Source organism: Phocoena sinus, chromosome 7 (genome assembly GCF_008692025.1).
Source record: "Phocoena sinus isolate mPhoSin1 chromosome 7, mPhoSin1.pri, whole genome shotgun sequence".
Lineage (NCBI taxonomy): Eukaryota > Metazoa > Chordata > Mammalia > Artiodactyla > Phocoenidae > Phocoena > Phocoena sinus.
The window spans coordinates 54857274-54878086 of NC_045769.1; the positions used below are offsets into that span (position 1 = coordinate 54857274).

The 20813-nt window shown below is 35.5% G+C and overlaps 1 protein-coding gene across 7 annotated transcripts in view; it reads left to right on the top strand.

The window, feature by feature from the left end:
* The window catches only part of SESTD1 (SEC14 and spectrin domain containing 1), a 142537-nt gene extending 125876 nt beyond the window's left edge, over positions 1-16661 (top strand). For all 7 annotated transcript variants that reach the window (XM_032637610.1, XM_032637614.1, XM_032637611.1 and 4 more), the window contains 5 exons: positions 1525-1606; positions 2727-2849; positions 3618-3809; positions 6277-6398; positions 9173-16661. In XM_032637610.1, coding sequence (XP_032493501.1) covers positions 1525-1606; positions 2727-2849; positions 3618-3809; positions 6277-6398; positions 9173-9302 — 649 coding nt within the window. In that variant the 3' untranslated portion in view covers positions 9303-16661. The remainder of the gene's footprint in view (positions 1-1524; positions 1607-2726; positions 2850-3617; positions 3810-6276; positions 6399-9172) is intronic.
* The last annotated feature ends 4152 nt before the right edge of the window (positions 16662-20813 follow it).

Genomic DNA, 20813 nt, shown 5'->3' on the forward strand with positions numbered 1-20813 from the left:
TCTGCTGTCTCTGAATCATGAACACTTCTTTCTACCTGATCTTAGCTGCCTCTGGCATTGCTCGTTTACAGTCTGTTGTGCAAGAGCACAGTCTTTTGTAAAGCGCACATCTAATCCCCAACTTCCTTGTATAAACCCCTCTCGGTGACTTCCTATTTTCTCAGATGAAGTTCAGTCTCCTTGGAATAGTGTAGGAGACCCTTATAATCCAATCCTGCATAATCTTACCTCCTTTGATTTTTCTACAAAACCACACACTTGTTTTCACTTTCCTGAACGCATCATGCTATTTCATGCATCCATGACTTAGAATACGTCTTTCCTTGTTTTCTGCCAACTGGATTCCTACTTATTCTTTAAGACTCAGGGGTACTTATCCTTGGAAACCTTTTTAGATTTCTAAGGCAAGTTTGTTACTTATTCCTCCCTATTCTCATACAGCTCCGCAGTAGTGTTTATCACATTGTTTATTTAAAAGTCCATCTCCCCAAATGAGACCATCTTAAAAGTAGCGACCATGTCTTATCCTTTTCAAGCACATTAGTCATACCTGACAATATGTGTTGAATATGTGTATGATATCATCTTCATCACTGAAGTGTCTTACATTGTCTTTTAGCTTCAAATTGTAAAAATACTTATCATGATTACTTCCCTTCAGTCCCTTGTAGAATTGTTTAACCAAGTTGCGTTTTAACAATATGTTATGGGCTTTTGTTGAGGGCATCCTTATAAAAAATAGCCTTGTGACAATGACTTACTTATTGTTATCAAGTTTCCTTAAGAATATCAACTATAGTGGAGTCCAATGCCTCATGGGGAGCTTGTTATTGGTATTTGGTACGGCAGTGAGTTTCCACCTTCCCATCTAAGGTTCATGGAATTGCATGGGAATGAAGGGAATCAGAATGAAGGGATCAGAGCTGAGCTAGATCAAGTCAGCTTAAAATTGTAATCTGTATATTATCCAGGCAGACCAGAGTAAAATTTAAGAATACTCTGAATTGTGTTTCTCTCCACCCAGAGATCAACAGAATTTTTTTTCTTTCTTAAGAACATAGATGGAAGTTTTTTTAATTCAAAATTTGATATTACTCTGGGTAATGTGTAATGTAATGAAAAGCTTTATTTATTGTTTTTATTCCCTTGGAGCATCATTCTCTAAACTAGTATTTTAGAAACTTTACATTTTTATCTTTGAAGGTTGTTTAATGCTAATTGGCAGTTGATATTGCTTCGGGTTTTAGTGTACTGCTGTGTTTGTGCTTTGCTTCAGTATTTTGCAGAATCCATACTATACTCAGAAGGGTTTGTGATTTAGTACCATTCAGGTATTTTAAGGTTTTGATATAACACAGATACAGATATCCTTAAAATTCTTACAAATCAATACAAAATAGTTACAGCCTCCATAGTGTAGGACTGAGTATTTTAGTATACTGTAAAACATGTGTGCCAGATGGTGGTGTTATACTAGTTATCAACAAAACTGAAATGTCCTAAATTTATGTTTGGATTTATTAGATGTGAAGACATGGTAGATGTGCGAAGATTAAAGATGCTTCAGATGGTGCAGTTGTTTAAATGTGAAGAAGATGCTGCCCAGGTAAAGATCAATCAGGCACATTATGCACTTGCCTTTTCTTAGAAGATTGATTTCACCTAACTATAAACAAAAGTGTACTTTTCATGGTCCTAAGCAAGTAAATTCATTAAGTCACATTCTAGTTTATCCTGTCAAAATAATAAAGTTTTGTATTCCCACTTACCTTACTGGTCTCATTTTTTTAAAATTTATTTTAATTAATTTATTTTTGGCTGTGTTGGGTCTTCGTTGCTGCACACAGGCTTTCTCTAGTTGCGGCGAGTGGGGGCTACTCTTTGTTGTAGTGCACGGGTTTCTCACTATGGTGGCTTCTCTTGTTGTGGAGCACGGGCTCTAGGTGCGTGGGCTTCAGTTGTGGCACACGGGCTTCAGTAGTTATGGCACACGGGCTTCAGTAGTTGTGGTGCACGGGCTCTAGAGTGCAGGCTCATTAGTTGTGGTGCATGGGCTTAGTTGCTCCGTGGTATGCAGGATCTTCCCGCACCAGGGCTCGAATCCGTGTCTCCTGCATTGGCAAGTGGATTCTTAACCACTGCACCACCAGGGAAGCCCTTACTCGTCTCATTTGACTTATCTTCTCAATGAAATGCTCTATTGAGCTAGAAATTGGGATTATGTATTATTTATTACTGTTGATTTGGTTGTCAGTTACACATCCCAGGATGAAGCCTGGTGTAGCTTATTGCTTTTTAACCCACAAGAAGGTTTTTCAGCTAGATAAACAATTTGCTATCTTTGTATAGTTAGCATCAAAGAACATGATTCCAGCTTGACATAGAAGAAACTTATGATTTTAAGTAGTAACATAAATCTATAATGAGATTCCAATAAGATTATATTACATAAACACATGATGTTCTATTAGTATAAATCATGCAATGTTAATTTTAAATGAGTGCTTCTCTTTAATAGGTCTTGTCTTTAGATTTTTAAAAATTTTGAGTGGGAGGAGAGGTCATTAATTCATGTAGCTTGGCATTGAATGAAATGAGCTATTAAGGTTATAACTAATGGATTAATTAATCACATGATAGTAATCTTTCTTTATATAAATATGACGTTTTGATATAAGACATAAAGAGTTATGAATCCAGCTTCACTGTTATTTATTTTCGTTTAGGCAGTAGAATGGCTAAGTGAACTTCTGGATGCTCTTCTTAAGACCCACATCAGACTGGGTGATGATGCCCAGGAAACGAAAGTTCTACTGGAGAAGCATAGAAAATTTGTTGATGTTGCCCAGGTGCAGAGCTGGTTATCTTCCTTTTCTACAAGCTATGTGTTTGCATAGCTTTCTGCATGATTGTAATGTAACTTAACCTTCCAAGTCCAAGAAGATTGGTTACGTTAATCCAGAAATATTACAGAACTAAGAAAATGTCAGCCGGTGAATCAAAACTAGCCTGCATAAACTTGAGAGGGTTTATGTTTTCCTGAATACAGGTTCTGTATGCTTCCTCTGATTTATGGTATATATTATGACATTTTTAGGCAGTAACTGTTCATTCACGAAAGTAAATCAGTAAATGACAAACCCTAGTTTCTGCATCTCACTAGTGTTAGCATAGCAACACAGATTTTTTTTTTTGCATGTGAAAAGTATCTTAATTTATTTTCTCTAACTATTGAGTTCACATTGTAACAGTGTGGTTTCCTGTATGTAATATAAAGTGCCCACTTGCCACCCATTCGTTTTGATCAATGAGGGAGCAAACCTTTTTTTTTTTTTTGTGGGGTGGGGGGTCATGGTTGAGCAGACCGAGGTGGGGAAAACAGAGTAAGAGAGGGAAGCCAGACAAGAAATAAACTTAATAAAAATTAACTGAAAGTATTGCTTCCCCTTTATCATTTATGCATGCAGACAGTTTGTAGCAGTAAGTGCCAGTGGACTTACTCATTATTGCTTTCTAGTAGTGTTGCTTAATTGTCGTCTCAGTCCTCTTGCACACTTTCCCATCCCTCTTTTCAGAATTCTTTTATTATAATTTCATGTTGACTTTTTCTTTTTCAGAGCACTTATGACTATGGAAGACAGTTGCTACAGGCCACAGTTGTGCTGTGCCAGTCTTTGCGCTGCACCTCTCGATCATCTGGGGATACACTTCCTCGACTGAACAGAGTATGGAAACAATTTACGATAGCATCTGAAGAGAGGGTACATAGGCTGGAAATGGCTATTGCGTTTCACTCAAATGCTGAAAAGGTTCGCTTTTTTAAAAATGTAGTTTCAGTAGTGTTTGTACGTTTAAAATATGTTAACCTTGTAATTTTGTTATGTCTGTTTTTTAAAAATTTATATTAATTTCATTGTTTAAAGATTGTTTAGATATAATGTATTGTCTTAGAAAGTTCAAATCAGATTCTTAGTAAGCCATACCAGTGCTAGAGGACTGTGGTTAGAGGAGTTGAAACTATCCAGTAGTCCTCTCTCAGCAGCACGTCTCTCCTCACCAGACCTGGTGCCCAGAATGTACTGTCTGTTCTTTCAGGTGTCATGACTCCCATCTGTTTCATTATGCCAGGAAAGGAAACTTTGCTTTGGCAACTACTACTAATTGTCATAAATTTTTTAAAAGGTCATTTGTGATTTTTATAATGTTTAGAGACTGTCCAGCTAAAATTATGAGAGTAAGGATAAAATAACTTTTATTCATTCTAGAATTTATTATTTAATGAATTCATTAGTCCCAGAAACCAAAAATGAAATATGCAGGCAAATTTTCAATAGAACCTTTTTCTCAACTGCACAGTGAAAATTTATAGCACCCAAGCCTTATATTTCCATTCCAAAGAGGAGTCTTACTAAGTAGTTAACTTTGTTTTGATCTCTTAACGATCACAGTTTATATGTAGGGAATGTTCAATACAATTTAAGATATGAGAAACCTAAGATGTAAATGTGATAGCCTTAGTCTGTAGAACAGAAGAGAAATTGCCAGGAACCTCAGGAATTAAGCAGTTTCTGTCTGTGTTATGCAGTACATTTGTTAGGAAATGTCCACAGTTAACTCTTTTTGAGCTGGTCACTGAACTCCACAGGTCAGTGTTTTAGTGTAAAATGGGCCTGGTGATGATGAATGAAAGTACACAAAATGGCTTGACTTGTTTATCTATTGATTGTTTTAATGAAAACTTTTTATTGAAATATAGTATTAACATAGAAAAGTGTACAGCTCAAATGTTCTGCTCACTGAATTTTCATAGAGTGAGCATGCCTGTGTAATCAGTGCACTATTCAAACAACAGAACGTTACCAGTACCCCAGAGGCTCTCCACCCTCTTTTAATCACCCTGCTTCTGCTGCCCATCGCGGGGTGACCACTGGCCTGATTTCTAACACCACTGATAACTTTTTAGGATCGTGCTTTAAAAATGTATCTGCAAAGACATTTTAAAACCTAGATCTCTTTAAGAAGTTATGTAAGAATGAATATGGTTGAGACTTTTTTTTGTAGAAAATTAATGTTCTTATTTCTTCTGGTACATGGCCTTTATCATGCTTGTAATAAACTCTTTAAGTTATTTTATTGTGCCAACCTATGTAAAGCCTTTTGTTATCAGATGTTATTTTTCTTTTGAGTGTGTTGTATTTTATACCAGTAAGCATAAATATAACCACAACTATAAGCAACTTGTATAGCAAATGATAGTGATTGGGAAAATATTTAAATTTAATCTAGAATTTTACAATATGAAAATGTCCTTTATGAGTAATGCTGAAGTAAACATAATTGGATTAAGTAAACTATAATGCAAAAAAAGTTGTAAAAATAAATACTTTCTTCTGCCCCAAATTTTGCAGGTTTTTTTCTTGGAGGTAATTTTTTTAAATTAGTATTATTATTTTAAATCTGGAGTGTATCTTAGACCCATAGAACATCTCAATTTGAGACTAGCCATACTTCAAAAGCTCACTAGCCACATGTACTTAGTGGCTACTATGTGTGGGTCTGTACTTGTAGACTTAACTGTTACAAATCACAGCATTTTTTTTTCTTTCCTTATTTTCTTTTGTACCATTTAAATTTAAATGGTAATAGTTAAGGAAAAAATAATATCAAGGACTGTAGAACTTCTGTGTTTGAATTAAAACCTTAATCAATTTACATCTTTTTTTGTTGTTATTTTTGTTTTGTTTGTTTGCTTACATCATTTAACTCAGGTCAGTGGATCACTTTTTAAAATAACTATAAAGTTTCTAGCTAGATAATCACATCAGTTATGTGTTTGTACTCTGAGTATATGTTGTTATGTATTTATATTTTCTTTCATTTTTGAAGTCTGTAAGCTCTTTGAGGTCAAAATCTGTATCTCATTCATATCCCAAGCTGCTACATAAACATAAAGTAAGTATTCAATAAATAGTTACTTAATGAATGAAAGAATACTACTTTTTAAGCACAGTTTGAGCTTAGATTCCAAATAGTAGTCTAGTATTATTTTTTTCTTGGAAATCACTATAAACCTCTTTATACTCCAGTTATATTATTGGTAGGGATTGTGTATTTCATTTTGTTTGAATTTCTTAGGCCAGCTTTGATCAATCTTCTATAATGGCATACACGAAGATGCCAAGAACAGAACAAAAACACCTTCAATCTACTAAACTTGGATGAATTTGATTCCTTTTCTGTGTCTCTTGATTGATGTTGCATTTTTATTTGTTGCAGATTTTGCAAGACTGTCCAGAAGAGCCTGAAGCTATTAATGATGAGGAGCAATTTGATGAAATTGAAGCAGTTGGGAAATCGCTTTTAGATAGACTAACTGTTCCTGTGGTTTATCCTGATGGGTATGGTGCATGTTCTTACAATTTGTGTTTTTATCAGTAAGGTCTTAAAGGGATATCAAGAGAAGAAAGTCTGTTTCTTAAAAGTCCTGGTAAATTAGCTTTGGTTCACATTTTCAATTTCTATAAAAGGTTAGTTTAAAATGAAAAGAAATCCATACTGGGCTCTTAACAATAGTAGCAATTGGTACTTGCTGCTGTCAAATTTATTGCTCTTGGTAGCTTGTTGTAGAATAAAGATCATCGACTAGGTTGACATCTTGGGTTCTCGCCTTGACTTTGATGGTAAGGAGCTGGGTGACTTTGGGCTTCATTCATGGAAGGGACGGGGAGGGAACTAATGTTTAGTAACTTAAAATATATACCAAGCCCCAGGTTAAACACTTCACCTTAATTACTTTTGACCAGGGCTAGAGCAGTATGATTATTTTGATTCACAAATGAAGAAACTAAAGCTCAGAAAGGTTAAGTAAGGTCCTCAGGATTTCACAGCTTCTGAGTGGAATTAGAATATAGTTTCAGGTCTGTCTAGCACCAGATCCATTCTCTTTTCACTGTGCTGTATGGAGTCCTAATTTCTTCATTTGTAAAATGATGGGGTTCTGATTCTCACATTCATTTCCATTTCAAATAGTTGATCATAAAAATAAGAAATAGCCTCTTGAAAATAAACAGACGAGTAAATGAATCAGAAGGAGCTTTATCTACAAGGAGCTAGACCTTCTTAGTAAAAATAATTTAGAAGTAATCCAGAGGATGTTGAATTAAAACAATAGAGAGGGCTTCCCTGGTGGCGCAGTGGTTGAGAGTCCGCCTGCCGATGCAGGGGACACGGGTTCGTGCTCCGGTCCGGGAAGATCCCACATGCCGTGGAGTGGCTGGGCCCGTGAGCCATGGCCGCTGAGCCTGCGCGTCCTGAGCCTGTGCTCCGCAATGGGAGAGGCCGCAACAGTGAGAGGCCCGCGTACTGCAAAAAAATAAATAAGTAAAAAATAAAACAATAGAGAAACCAAACCATTGAATACAGGTATCCTTACATTGTAACAGAGTGTAATGGGTACGATTGTGGACTCTGGATCCAGATTTGTTGGGTTTAAATCTCAGCTCCGCCACTTATGAGCTATGACATCTTGGGCAAGCCACTTAACCTTTCTATGCCTCAATTTCCTCATCTAAAAATAGGGATATATGGGGCTTCCCTGGTGGCGCAGTGGTTGAGAGTCTGCCTGCCGATGCAGGGGACACGGGTTCGTGCCCCGGTCCGGGAAGATCCCACATGCCGCGGAGCGGCTGGGCCCGTGAGCCATGGCCGCTGAGCCTGCGCGTCCAGAGCCTGTGCTCCACAACGGGAGAGGCCACAACAGTGAGAGGCCTGCGTACCGCAAAAAAATAAATAAATAAAAATAAAAATAGGGATATATTTTCCATACCTCGTCAGGTTACAAGAGCGAGGAAATTAAATGAGCTACATGTATATAAACTACTTAAAACAATTGTGACACATGGTAAATGCCACTACTACTGTGTCATGAACTTCAAATGATTATTTGGAATTGATATTGAGAAGATATAACTTTATGCCCAGGAACAAATACTGTTCATAGTCTGTACTCAGATAATCTCTAGTCGTACCTAAACTTGAACAATTAGAAGTAGCTTAAAGTCATGTATATCTCCAATGTATAAAAGAGAATAAAATCTAAAAGTTTATAAATTCAGCTGGTAACAGTATTAGTAGGGTGCTTCTGGTTGTTCCATTCCAGGAACCCCCCCCTCCCCTCGCCAAAATCTCATTTCTGTGTTTCATAACCAGTTGTCATAAAGTCGGTCTCATTCTACTTAACTCATCCTAGGAGCATCTACCACTGGTATTTTTGCTTGGGCTTCTCCTCCTGTGTTCTACAAATAGTTCATGTGTCATTTTCATTTTTAAGATAAAAGAGTAAGTTAGGGCTGTATATTCTAATTTCACAACTTTAATATTTGCGATTATTATTTCATTCCCTTTTATATGATAATTTGTTTATGCTGTGTAAAGTTGGACAGTAAGCTTAGTCAGATTTATCTTTTGTAACATTCTCCTAGAACAATAAAAGAAATTAGGTGGTCTCTCTGGATTCACTGCTTGAAGACCCAGGTTCAAATTCTGTTTTTTCCACTGTGTGATCTTAGTCATTTAATTTTCTAGGTCTTAGTTTTCTGATCTAAAAAATGAGGAGCTTAACCAGATTATTTCCAAGAACTCGTAGAGCTCTAAAAGATTCTGTGACTCTGAATACTGTGTCTTTGCAGATAGGATAAAATTAAATAATTTTACCTATTAATGTCCCAAATGATGGCTTAACATTAAACGGATATTTTACTTGGTAGCTATATTAGACAACTAGTATCTGTAGCCCTTGGCACTGAAGTACACATACAAATTTTATATTTGTGTATGCTTATGGGCCCCAAGCTAAAAGTATAACATTTATACTGTTGCATTGTTTTGTTTATTTGTTGAATTGTTTGGTTTATTGAGATTATCATAAGTGTACATGATAGGACATTTATACTTCTAATAAATTTTTCTCAACATGTCTTAATATATATTATGCCATTTTAAAAAATGTTTCTCCTACCAAATTGCTACTCAGAGGTAAACAGTATGGTCTGCAAAAAGAACTAACACCATACCACGTAGGTAATTTTTATGGTAATTTTTGCTTCCTTTTGCATTGACTGCAGTCAGTGGATTTGTATTAATCTGACTGGGCTTTTTCTGTTTTGATTTTTAGAACTGAACAATATTTTGGGAGTCCAAGTGACATGGCTTCTACTGCAGAACACATCAGAGACAGGATGAAACTAGTTAGTCTCAAAAGGCAGCAGCTGAGACATCCCGAAATGATGACTACAGAGAGCTAATAGCTGCCTTCTTCCCGCAGATCTGCAGTTCATAATCCCGCATGTCGTTGGCATACTGCAGCATCGGCTACAATATGTTAAGATGCATTTCACAGCCAGGATAAGCCTCATTTCTTTCCATTACACGTTTCTCTCCATGTGTTAACATCTTGTAACTACCAAGGCAGAATTATTTAACATGCTTTGAAACCATAGACTCCAAGTATCTTAAAAGAAGGAACTGTAAACATTGCACTGAAAACTTGCTTTAAAGCTTTACCTGACCTGTCAGTTTGTAGATGAATAACTGATAATAAGCTTTGAATGGTGCTAATAAGAGTTTAGGAATTCTCTCTATAAAAAATGGTTGCCCTTCCTCCCCAAGTGATGTAGTAAATTTAGACTCTAGTTAAACTGTTATTAGTAGACAGTGGTGTCCTCAAAATTTTACTTTGTAATTCTCCTTCAAAATTGATTATTTTTACTGTGTCAGTATGAAGAAAACCTTCAGATTTTTGATATATCATATTCATTAAAAAACATTTTCCTGTTTGTATTGATAATGTATAAAAGTTGTTTGTGCTTAATAAAAGGCTTCTTTTAAACATCTTATTTAATTTGGTGGTTATATCTATTTCCAAACATGAGTGCCTTATTTAAAAGGGCATTCTTAGCATTGTGAGGATATTTTAGTATTTGTTTTTTCATGTTGGTTGCATGTATTTTAGCCAGGAAATTTATATGTAAGCATGTGTATATAATAGATAAGCATGTTTTATCATGAAAAATTATTGTGAAGAACAATTTAGATCTTTAAGAACTTATGAATAATGGAATACTATTTCTCATTTTTCTCTTCTTCAACTTGAAATATGTTATCCAAATTATTGACTACCCTGAAGATATTTTGTTTCTGGGAGAGGAGGGCTGGGGAAGAAGGCCTACATAGTTACTTAAGTGTAATCCTTTATATCAGAGTAATCTTTCAGGAACTAAAATAGCAATTGTTAATAAAATTAAATTTCTCAAGATAGACTAGAAGCAAGATTCTGAAGTGGTATAATAACAAAAATTGTACAACTCTTTTTTAGAAATAAAATTTATAAAATGTTAGTGCTTTTAAGTTTATATTGTTTAAATGGTAAAAACATAATTTTTTGTTAATTTTTATTTCAGAAAATGTTTTTGAGAAAGATTAAAAACAATTTGTAGTCTGTGATCAATACAATATTATGCAAAGAATTGTATGCTGGTTCCTTTCATTGTCTACAGAAATGCTCGTGTATCTTCTAATGCAAAAAGCTCCCTCTGAGCCTGCTGGTTTCTCCAGCCTTCTTCACTGCCAGACTTCTTGGAGAAATCCATATCCATTGACCCTACACCCTCATCACTCACTGCTCAGCACCTTGCAGTCTGGTTTTACACAGACCAGCAATGCAGTGGTTCTCAATGGGCTCCCAGTTACCGAATTGAATGACTTTTTTTTCTCAGTCTGCATCCCTTATCCTTCTTTGCCTCTGCAGCATTTATACCATTGAGCAACCTTTCCTAGACAGTGTCTCCTCCCTTGAAGATGTTATCCTCTGCTGTAACTGAGTCCAGTCACATAACTCTTACTTAAAATGCATCTACTAAAATGTGCTCTCTCTGATTCTGTCTTCAGAATGCTTCTGGAAGTATCTCATCCTTAGGGTTTCTATTTTATCCCAGTGTCCTGGGTTACATATCTGGTCCAAAATTCTAAGCCTGTACTTTCAGCTACCTACTTGACATTCCAACCTAGGTGAAGTTACTTACCATATTTTCCACCTTTCGCCTCTTGGAGTAATTTTGGTAAAAGATGCAGCCTTTTTTTAATAGTCAGACATGCCAGAAAATCTGGGGCCACATTCAGCTGTTCCCTCTCATGCTGCCACTGCTCTGAGAACATCCAGGAAGGTTTTTCTATATTCGATAATCCTCAGTCTTTTAGGGCTTAACTTTTGTGAGTGTAAATGTTTGTGATTCTTCATTTCAGTCTTCATGATGGTGCTAACCACGCGCTACAGTTTATGTCTGTACCTGCTACATTATAAGCTCTTTTGAGGGAAGGAATCTTCTGGGCCTGACTTCTCCTCTTCCCAGCCTTTTGCTCATGCATAATAGTTTCTCAGTTCCCCTGTATGTGAATGGTCTGTTGTAGGCATTAGTAATAATCTCTCTTGTATTGTAGTCTGAAGTATGTTTTAAACAGATTTCCTAAAGTTAGGACTGACTTATGAGTGAATCTATTCATCAGGAAGTCATTTGGTATTTTAAATACTGGCTAATTTAGATACTTACTTGCATTCAATATCTATTTCTCTTACTGAATTTCACAGAATTCGAATGTTTTTATTAAGACTTTGCCAGAAAGGAATTTGACTGTAAGTAAAGAGACTCTTCAGTTCTACCATCAACTCGCCTACTGATTGTCAAATGAGTTAATTTTATATGCCTTAAGCTATCCTGTCTACAGCAAGAGCGAAATAAGGCACATCTGGAAATATTTGTAATTTGAGTAGTTCAAATGAAGATGAATATGTTTTTATCACATAATAAATATTGTTGCTTTTCATTTGTAACTGTGCTGCTACTTTCTATTTGTATATCCATATACACATAGACAATTATGAATGAAAACCCAACAGTGCCCTAATGTGATTTTTTTCATAAGGTCATAGTTCACTTGGAATACCTGTGAAGGAAGTGATTGCAGTCTGTTTGAAATGACAAGTTCTTTGTACATCATAAATTAACATTAGCCCCGCAGATATAACAGAGAAAGAACCATCATTTCTAATTGGTATATGCTGCAACTTTCCACATTACTTTAGCTCATCTCAGGGAATTACTGAAATGTTAATTGGGCCAGCTTCATTTTGTTTTATTTTTTTCCTTTTGTCTTCATGTCATGTATTTGTTCCCGTGTAAGCTCCATATCTAAGGACAGTTTTGGCCTCTGTTCTTCACACAAGTCTAACCCGGCAGAGTTATGATATGCGAAGATGATAACTTCATTTCAGATGAAATTGACTTTATTCTCAGTCCTCATTGTTGGTGACCTTGTTCTACTCTTGTAACTCATTGGTCGTGTTGATGAAACTGCTCAGCCTGCCAACTAAGATATCAGTGGCAGTTCTAGGCTTCCTTGCTGTGTAGAAGGTTGGATATTTCTCTCACTTCACAGGCCTTTAAATTGGCCAGTGCTCCAAAGCGTTACCTAGTATTAACGTGTTTGTCGTTTGTTTCATTACCCTGTCAGTTCATGTGTGGGGTGTGCTATTTAGTGTATTATTATTATAGTTAGTGCATTCTCCTTAATGTGAACGTGACAGTTACTTTTCTGATGGTGCTGAGTAAATCATACATAAACCCACTGTAACAAATGTCATGATTGATTATGAACCCGTCTCACTGTACCATCTGCATTTGGAGAAAGAATTCAGAATTTTCTACTACACTGTAAGTTCTCTGCCAGAGAGATTGGAAAATACTGTGTACTTTTCCCGTCCTTACAGGACAGTAATAAAATACTGTGGTTACTAAAAACCAAGCATACTATAATTGCTAAAGTCCTCCCCATCTTGAGCCTGTTGAAAACGGTAGAAGAAATTAACATCGGTAAATATCATCAATGACAAGAGTTCTATGATTGGGATGTCTTTGCTTAAACCTTGAAAGGAAAAATTCTCTAGGAGTAGGAAGATGGGCTGGAACATAGCTGACCAGTTAACCTAATTAGCAAACTTAACCAGTGTTAACTTTCAGTTCTAAAAATAAAAATCTCCAGATGGGAGTGGAAAATATGCTCTTGGTATGTAGGGCAATGAATACCTTGATGAGGCAAAATGAAGCACAGATAAAACACCTGACATTATTTGACTTTAGTGTGTGCTACAGAAAATCTAGTTTTAGCTAAGATACATGAATAATGGCAAGAATAGTAGAGGAAAGATCATAAAGGCTAAAATAAGAACTATAGTGAATATAATGCAAAGAGTTTGGAGTTTAAATACCTGACTTCAAAGTCTGGCTTTGCCATTTACTGACCTTGGTAAAAAATCACTAAATTTCTCTGGATCTGTAAAATAGAGAAATCATATCAAATAGTTTTAAGAATGAAGTACAATCATGTTAAAAAGTATTGAAAGCCAAAATGTCTTTCAAAGTGGAAGGTATTATCTTTTCGGAATAGAAAATGGAGCATTCTTTAATCTTGCTCTTGTCACAGGTGGAAGCATGGGGTCTTGGGGGAAGGGGAACCTTGTCTGCTCACCTCCCAACGGTCCGTTTCCCTCCATTCTATACACTGAAAATGCCAAGGGTGGGGTCAACGAGCTTGGCAGTAAATAGCAAGCCTTTTAAATCTGACAAATTAACTCTTTTATGACAGGATGATAGGCCAGCCAGATGGAGGACAAATGAGGAGTATCATCTACTTTGAGGTTGACAGGACACGACACAGTTCCATCAATAAATAAGAAAGTAAGTAAAAATCATACTTAGGATCTTAGTGAGTCAGCACCAACCTATAGAAACAAGAGCATGAATCTGACCACCGTTAGTGCTGTTATGGTTAGAGAAGAGTAATCCTGGTAAACTTGGGTAGTGATAATAACAGAAAAAGATTGGTCCTGTAATAGAGGCTGATAGAACTAAGGGTGCTCCATGAAATAGCATAAATAAGGGGGAATGTTTTAAGACTGAAAAGCGTCCTAGATATGCTGAATAACACGACCGTAATATTTTAAAGCAGACTTGAAAACATGTCAAAACTAGTCTGTGTGCTTCAAGAAAAAGCAGAGCCTGTACTAGAACATGAAGAACTTAAGAGATCCCAGGAAAGCCACAACCATGACTACGTAGTGTGAAAGCAGTAAGTAAAATTTTAAAAGAATCAAGATTATTTTTGTTAGAAAACTCTTAGGAGTCAATACACATAATACCCACGTATCATGATACAGGAATTCTTAGCAAATAACTAAAAATAGTTACCAGCTTTAGGTATTATGAGCAGCGTTGTTATGGATCCAAGGCATGTAGAAAACTGTTTCTGTCAAAAGGCTAAATTCTGAAGCCATTCTTGGTGACTCTCAAGGTGCCACTTCAGAAGTATTTACAAGTCAAATGCCATCTCTTTAGGGTGTCCCCAAATGTGTTGCTCCCTGAAGAGACAGGAGGACGGTTCAGATGTCCTTCCATTCAGAAAAAGAGACCTGTTCTCTATGATCAAGCCTCACATCATGTTTCGGTTCTACACATCTCTTCTATTATCGTTACCCTGGTTGTTTTAGAAGTCAGTAAAAATGTCTATGCTTGGTTTTTCCCTTAATGTTTTTTCATCTTAACTCTTATGTTAGTCTACACAGCCAACAAACTTGCTCAGAATATACTATCAATGTATGTATTATTTTTATTAAGGTATGAGGAGATCGAAGTATCACTTTGACAATTTTCAGTCAGCATAGATTTGAAAACTGATTGCTCACCTCACACTCAGGAATATCCTTTCACAAACTCTTAAGTTTCTAAGTTGACACTGTTTGGATGAATTTGATGGTTATGTTGCTATGAGATCAATGATGAAATTCTCAGCAACCTTATTTGGCAAGCATTTCACCCTGGATTTTTTCCCCCAACATTTTATTGTAAAATTTTTCAAACATAAAAAAGTTAAAATTTTACAGTGTACTCACCACCCAGATGCCAGTTAGCATTATGCTATCACATACCTATCCATCTATCAGTTCATCAATCCAGATTATTTTTGATTCATTTTAAATTTCAGAAATCTACACACTTCCTACTAAATACTTTAGCATACATATCATTAACTAGAATTCAATGTTTGCTTACATTTTTACTTTTATGTAAAATTAGCGTACAGTGAAATGCATAAATCTTAAGTGTGTATCTGCTGGGTTTCGGCAAATGCATACAGTGCTATCAAGATATAAAATGTTACCAGAAAATTCCCATGTGGCCATTCCAGTCAGTCCTTGTTCCCCCCCGCCCCCTGTCCCCACAAGCATCCTCTTCTTTATTCTACTGTATATCAGATTTGTGCATTCTAGATCTTTGTATAAGTAGAGTCACACAGCATGTACTCTTAGAAGGCTTCTTCATTTACTATGTTTTGGAGATTTATCCATGTGGTTGGGTGTATCAATAGTTCGTTCCTTTTTTATTGCTGAGAAGTATTCCATTCTATGACTATATTACAGTTTATTTATTCACTTCCCTATTTATAAATACCTGGGCAATTTCCAGTATTGGCAATTATGAATGAAGCTGCTATGATTATTCTTAACGTAAGTCTTACGTGAACATAATCTTTCATTTCTCTTGAGTGAATACCTAGGATTAGGATTTCTGTGTCACAGGGTAGTTTTAAAAGAAACTGCCATACCTTTTTTCATTGTGGTTGTGCTGTGTCCTGGATTTTCACCATATTTTGAATGTGTAGAAAGGTGTAAACTATTTTTATGACCCATATTTGAAGTATTAGAAGTGGGTTTGGGATAGAAATGGCATTCTTCACGGTTGGCAGTTGGTGCTGAGGGAAGCAAATGCCTATCTGCCCGAAACAGCTCCCCAAATTGTTCCTATCCCTGGAATTTTAGAATTAATTTAACTCCTTGAAAGATTAAAGTACTTACCCAAGCATGGTGATATATTAACTAGAAGAAACAGCATTAGTTTATGTTACTAACTTTTGCCACCCGTTTTCAGTAGGTAAAATAAGACTGATAACTGAACAGAAAAGATTCTGTTCAATGGCGGTAGTAAAGAACATGTACTACTAGTCATTCCCAGGTACAGCAGTGTGAGAGAGAACCATCTGGACAGGAAAATCCCCCAAATGGTGATCAAGAAACCAGAAAACGGGGTGGGGAGAATTCTACCTCACAGTTGTGCATAGGGGATAGCTATGTTTTTGCAGGACATTTTAGCCTTTACAAATCATATTTTCAATATTGTCTTTTTATTCTGTATCACCCAGCTATAGTTATTTCACACCCCAGTGACTTTTATCCCGTTTGTCTTACCCTTCCTGCCTGTTCTGTTACATATAGTGGTTACCTGTATAAGGCTATAAAATTATAATCATATGTATGTTTCCAATGCTTGTGTTCAAAGATATTTATGTATGATTCATCCAGTCTTTCCTATTTGATTTTTAAGGGCTGGGATATTTGGCTTCTACTGTAAATCCTTATAATGTTCCACACATATTGTAAATGTAATGAAAATGTTAAAAACTATAATTCATGGCAACAGATTTTGATATGTATTTCTTTGTATGTTATCACTTTGGACAATAAATTTGGTTTCTGTTAATAAAGATTGTTCATCCCATCTAGGGAGAATTAAGTCATACGGGTCTGTATAACATAATCTGATGAATTCTGCATTTCTGAATCTATTCAAATTAGTTTTTTAACTTTAAATTTTTTCTAGCAATATTCTCTGAAATCTTTGATTAAAACGAAAATGCAACTCCTTTATTGTGAAATAATCTGGAGTCTTAGAAGACAGAGGCTAAGCACACTTTCCCTTGTGCTTCTCCTTCCCTTGTCAATAGCCCCCATCCTACCTTCCCACAGGCTTGGCACAGAAACTCAGGGCTTTCTCTAAGTCCTACTTTGTCAGAAGTTGTTAGGTTCTCATCATGGTAGGTAGTAGTTAAATTTGTTCCTACCAAGAAGTCCTTTTTTTTTTTTTTTAATTTTTATCTTTGGCTATGTTGGGTCTTAGTTGCGGCGCACAGGCTCTTCACTGCAGCTCACGGGCTTCTCTCTACTTGTGGCATCCTGTTTTCTCTAGTTGTGGTGCACAGGCTCCAGGGCACGTGGGCTCTGTAGTTTGCAGCAAGCAAGCTCTCTAGTTGAGGTGTGCGAGCTCAGTAGTTGTGCTGTGCAGGCTTAGTTACCCTGGGGCACGTGGGATCTTAGTTCCCTGACCAGGGATCGCGCCCACGTCCCCTGCATTGGAAGGCGGATTCTTTGCCACTGGACCACAAGGGAAGTCCTCAAGAAGTCCATTTTTAAGACTGAAAAGGCGAATGTGTATTTGGGACTGGGGAATGCATATTAGAACAAAGTTAGCTGTATTTAAAAATAACACAATTAATCATATTATGCTATACATAGTAGCAGCTCCAGAATGGCTACCAGGAGTTTAGAGTTGCCAGAATTTGGAAGTTGGCATGCCTTATACCTTGTCCAATGAAGTTAGGTACATTTGAGTGACAGTTCAGCATACAAGCAAAATACGTGTATGAAAAAGAATGTACCTTTATTATTAATATTTTCATTTTACTAGCTACAGTATCCACCCACATCTCTAGATTTCCCATTAGACACATGTATCCACAAAGTTGTTCCACCTTCTGCATAAAATCTACCCAAAAGTATTCTCATAAGCATAAACTCTTATGTGAAAGTTAAAATAAGCACAAGAAATACCCAGTTTTTGCCAGGACCAAGAGGAAGAGAATTACAGTGATAGGAAGAAGTCAAAAAAGTATCTAAAAAACAATAGGTGGAAAAACTGGGAAAAAAGCAAACAATAAGCATAAAAGTTAGTTTGTAACCATGATTAAATAAAATGTAATGGTTAGTAAATCATACTCCCTTATTAAATAGCCTTGCACTGCACCAAACTGTAACTTAGCTGCCTTTGGAATTTTAACTTCCACTTAAAGAGTCTAATCTTGAAAAGATTTAATTATAAATATGTTTATAAGAATTAAAAATTGCAAACAGTCCAAAGGTTTGAATAAGCTTATTCTGTAAGGTTAAAGTATTATATTGTTGTTACAGAAGTATGTTTTTTGAAATTGGTAAAATTCTATTGAAAAGAAACATATTTATGGTATATTATTGGGTGAAAACATACAGGTTCCAAAACTATAGAAATATTATTCCATTTTAAAAATAAAAATAACTTTTTAGAACTTGAATAAGTTATCTTTGAGGTGTGGAATTAATAGGTCATTAAAATGAGTATTTTTAAAGAGCTTCTAAATATTAAATGCCTAGCAAGTATTAGTAAGTATATTCTGAAATATCTGTTGAAACAAAGGTGAAGTAGGAAAAAAAATGAAAATCTGGGGGGATAGAATTTTAAAACTGAATATCTTTTTTACTTTCACAATGCTACAAAAAGTAAATCTCATTGAAGTCTTAATATCTCAGATATATAGAAGATAACATCATGGGTTTAAATACCTTGAGGAAACAATGTGCATTTAAATTTGCTTACATCCCTCTCTTCAGGTCTATTTCAAACAAATTATTTTGTATCGGACAAAGATCCATTTTAAGAATGGGTAAGCAAAGAAAATACTCTGAAGATTTCAATGATAACTCTGTTGCTGCAGGTTGATGCTAATGAAGCCATGCCTGTATCGGAAGGGTCAAGTACCTCAATCCCAGGATGATGTGTTCCTCCAAATCCCTGAAGATAAGTAATATTGCCAGTGTCTATCCTTAGTCAAAATAAAGTCTGGGAGGGAACATGAAAGAGTCAGCAGCAACCTTTGACTTTCCTTTCTTTCTAATCTGTTTTATTCTTGTATCTAGAACACTCTCAGAATAGGACTATTTGCTCTACCCACTTGTCTACACAGTTGAATCTTCGGGGAAGTCCTGTAGTGATGACAGGACCAGGCTTTCCTAGAGTATTCTTTTAGAACTGGGGACATATTTTCCCACCAAAACGATTAAAATGCAATTGGTCTTCTTCAGCTACATTGTGGATTAAGTAAATTACTCTGTTGGATGACCTAGAGACTTAGTTAGTATTAATATTATTGTATGTTGCAATTTATGAACAACTGACCTACCAGTAGATTTTTAGAACATATCTCATTCATTATTTGGAAACTGAGTGATGATTGTGGTCAACTGTCCCTTTTTGCTTTATTCTTTAAAATTCTGTTTAAATATAAGAATAAAGTATAGTTATTGTTTTTAAAAAGTACCCTAGGAAATAGAGAAAAATATTAAAAATTAAAAATTGCCCATAATTTGTCAATGCAGAAAATATACAGTTTATATTTGATGCATTTCCTTTGTATTTTACCTAATAATATTATACAATTATTCAACTTTATTTTCTGCTTTTTACAGTCATTGTAACATAAAAATTTCCCTTTATTAATTTTTTTCCAGTGCAAGTCAATAGCTGTGTAATATTCAATGATAAGTAGATACCATAATTTAACTATTATTACTATTAAGCAAAACATTTTAGTTCATTCCTTCTTTTTCTTTCTTTCTTTCTTAATGCTTTGATAACTAATGCTGCAGTCAACATTCTTGTATTTAACTGTGATTGCGTCTCTCCTTGAGATTGATCCCTTAAAGTGGAAGTATTGGATTGGAATGTATCCATATTTTAGGACTTTTGATAGCTATGATTAAATTGCTTTCCAGAAGCAAATTTATGGTTCCCATCAAAAGCTAGCATGCCCATTTCACAGCACTCCTTCCATCACGAAGTATTATTTATTAAAAGTCTTTGCAAATTTTTGAAAAAAGCATTTTATTTACATTTCTTTAACTGCCAGTGAGACTGAAAATAATTTAATAATTTGGTATTATTTATTGTGTTTCCCCTTGATGATTTGCCGGTTATTTGTGTACTTTTCCTCTGGAGTCTTAGCCTTTTTTCTTATTTGTTTGTAGAAGTTTTTTAATAATCCTTTATCATACTTGGAGCAGTATTGTTCCTAGTTTGTCATTTTTTTTTAATCTTCATGAATTTTGGTGATGTTAGTGTGTTTATTTTTATGGTGAAATCTTAACCAATCTTCTTTTTGATTTCTTACATTGCCTTAAAGCTTAAGTCCTGCTCCTTCAGCTTAAATTTTGTTCCTCTTGTACAGTTTTAATTTTTCACTTTTAAATACAAAAGAATTGGCACATGATATGAGATAATGATCTAATATGATAGATTTTTCCAAACATCAAATGTTGTCAACATTACTTATTGAATAATCTATCTCTCCCATTAATTTCTGATACTCCCTTGAAAATAAGTTCTTAAGTTTCCTGACCTGCTTCTGGGCTTGCTGTTCTGTCTGCTGATTGGTGTATCTATTCTTTTGCCAGTACCACACTGCTTTTAGGACTGCTTTCAAAACAAAACAGAAATCAAAAGTTCTTTTTAATAGCATCACATAGAAGCAGCTCTTTTGTACTGAAAGAATTTTTTTTCGTGGCATAAGTAAATGAAGAAGAAAAACCCTGGATGAGTGTAGGTGTCAGCAGATTTAAAGGAATGAAGAGAAAAGGTTATATGCTTAAAGATGATTAAGGCAAAAGAAGAAGGGAAGTGAAGAAGCAGTAGCTGTAGATTGTATTACTTGAATGGGTAGAGTATACAACATGGAGAGAAAGAACAAGATGGTATGCAGAATGCAGAGAAGAAAAAGTATAGAGAGAAGTACAAAACAGCCAGAAAATAGTGAAAATGGAAGGGTAGGAGAAAATGGAGAAACAA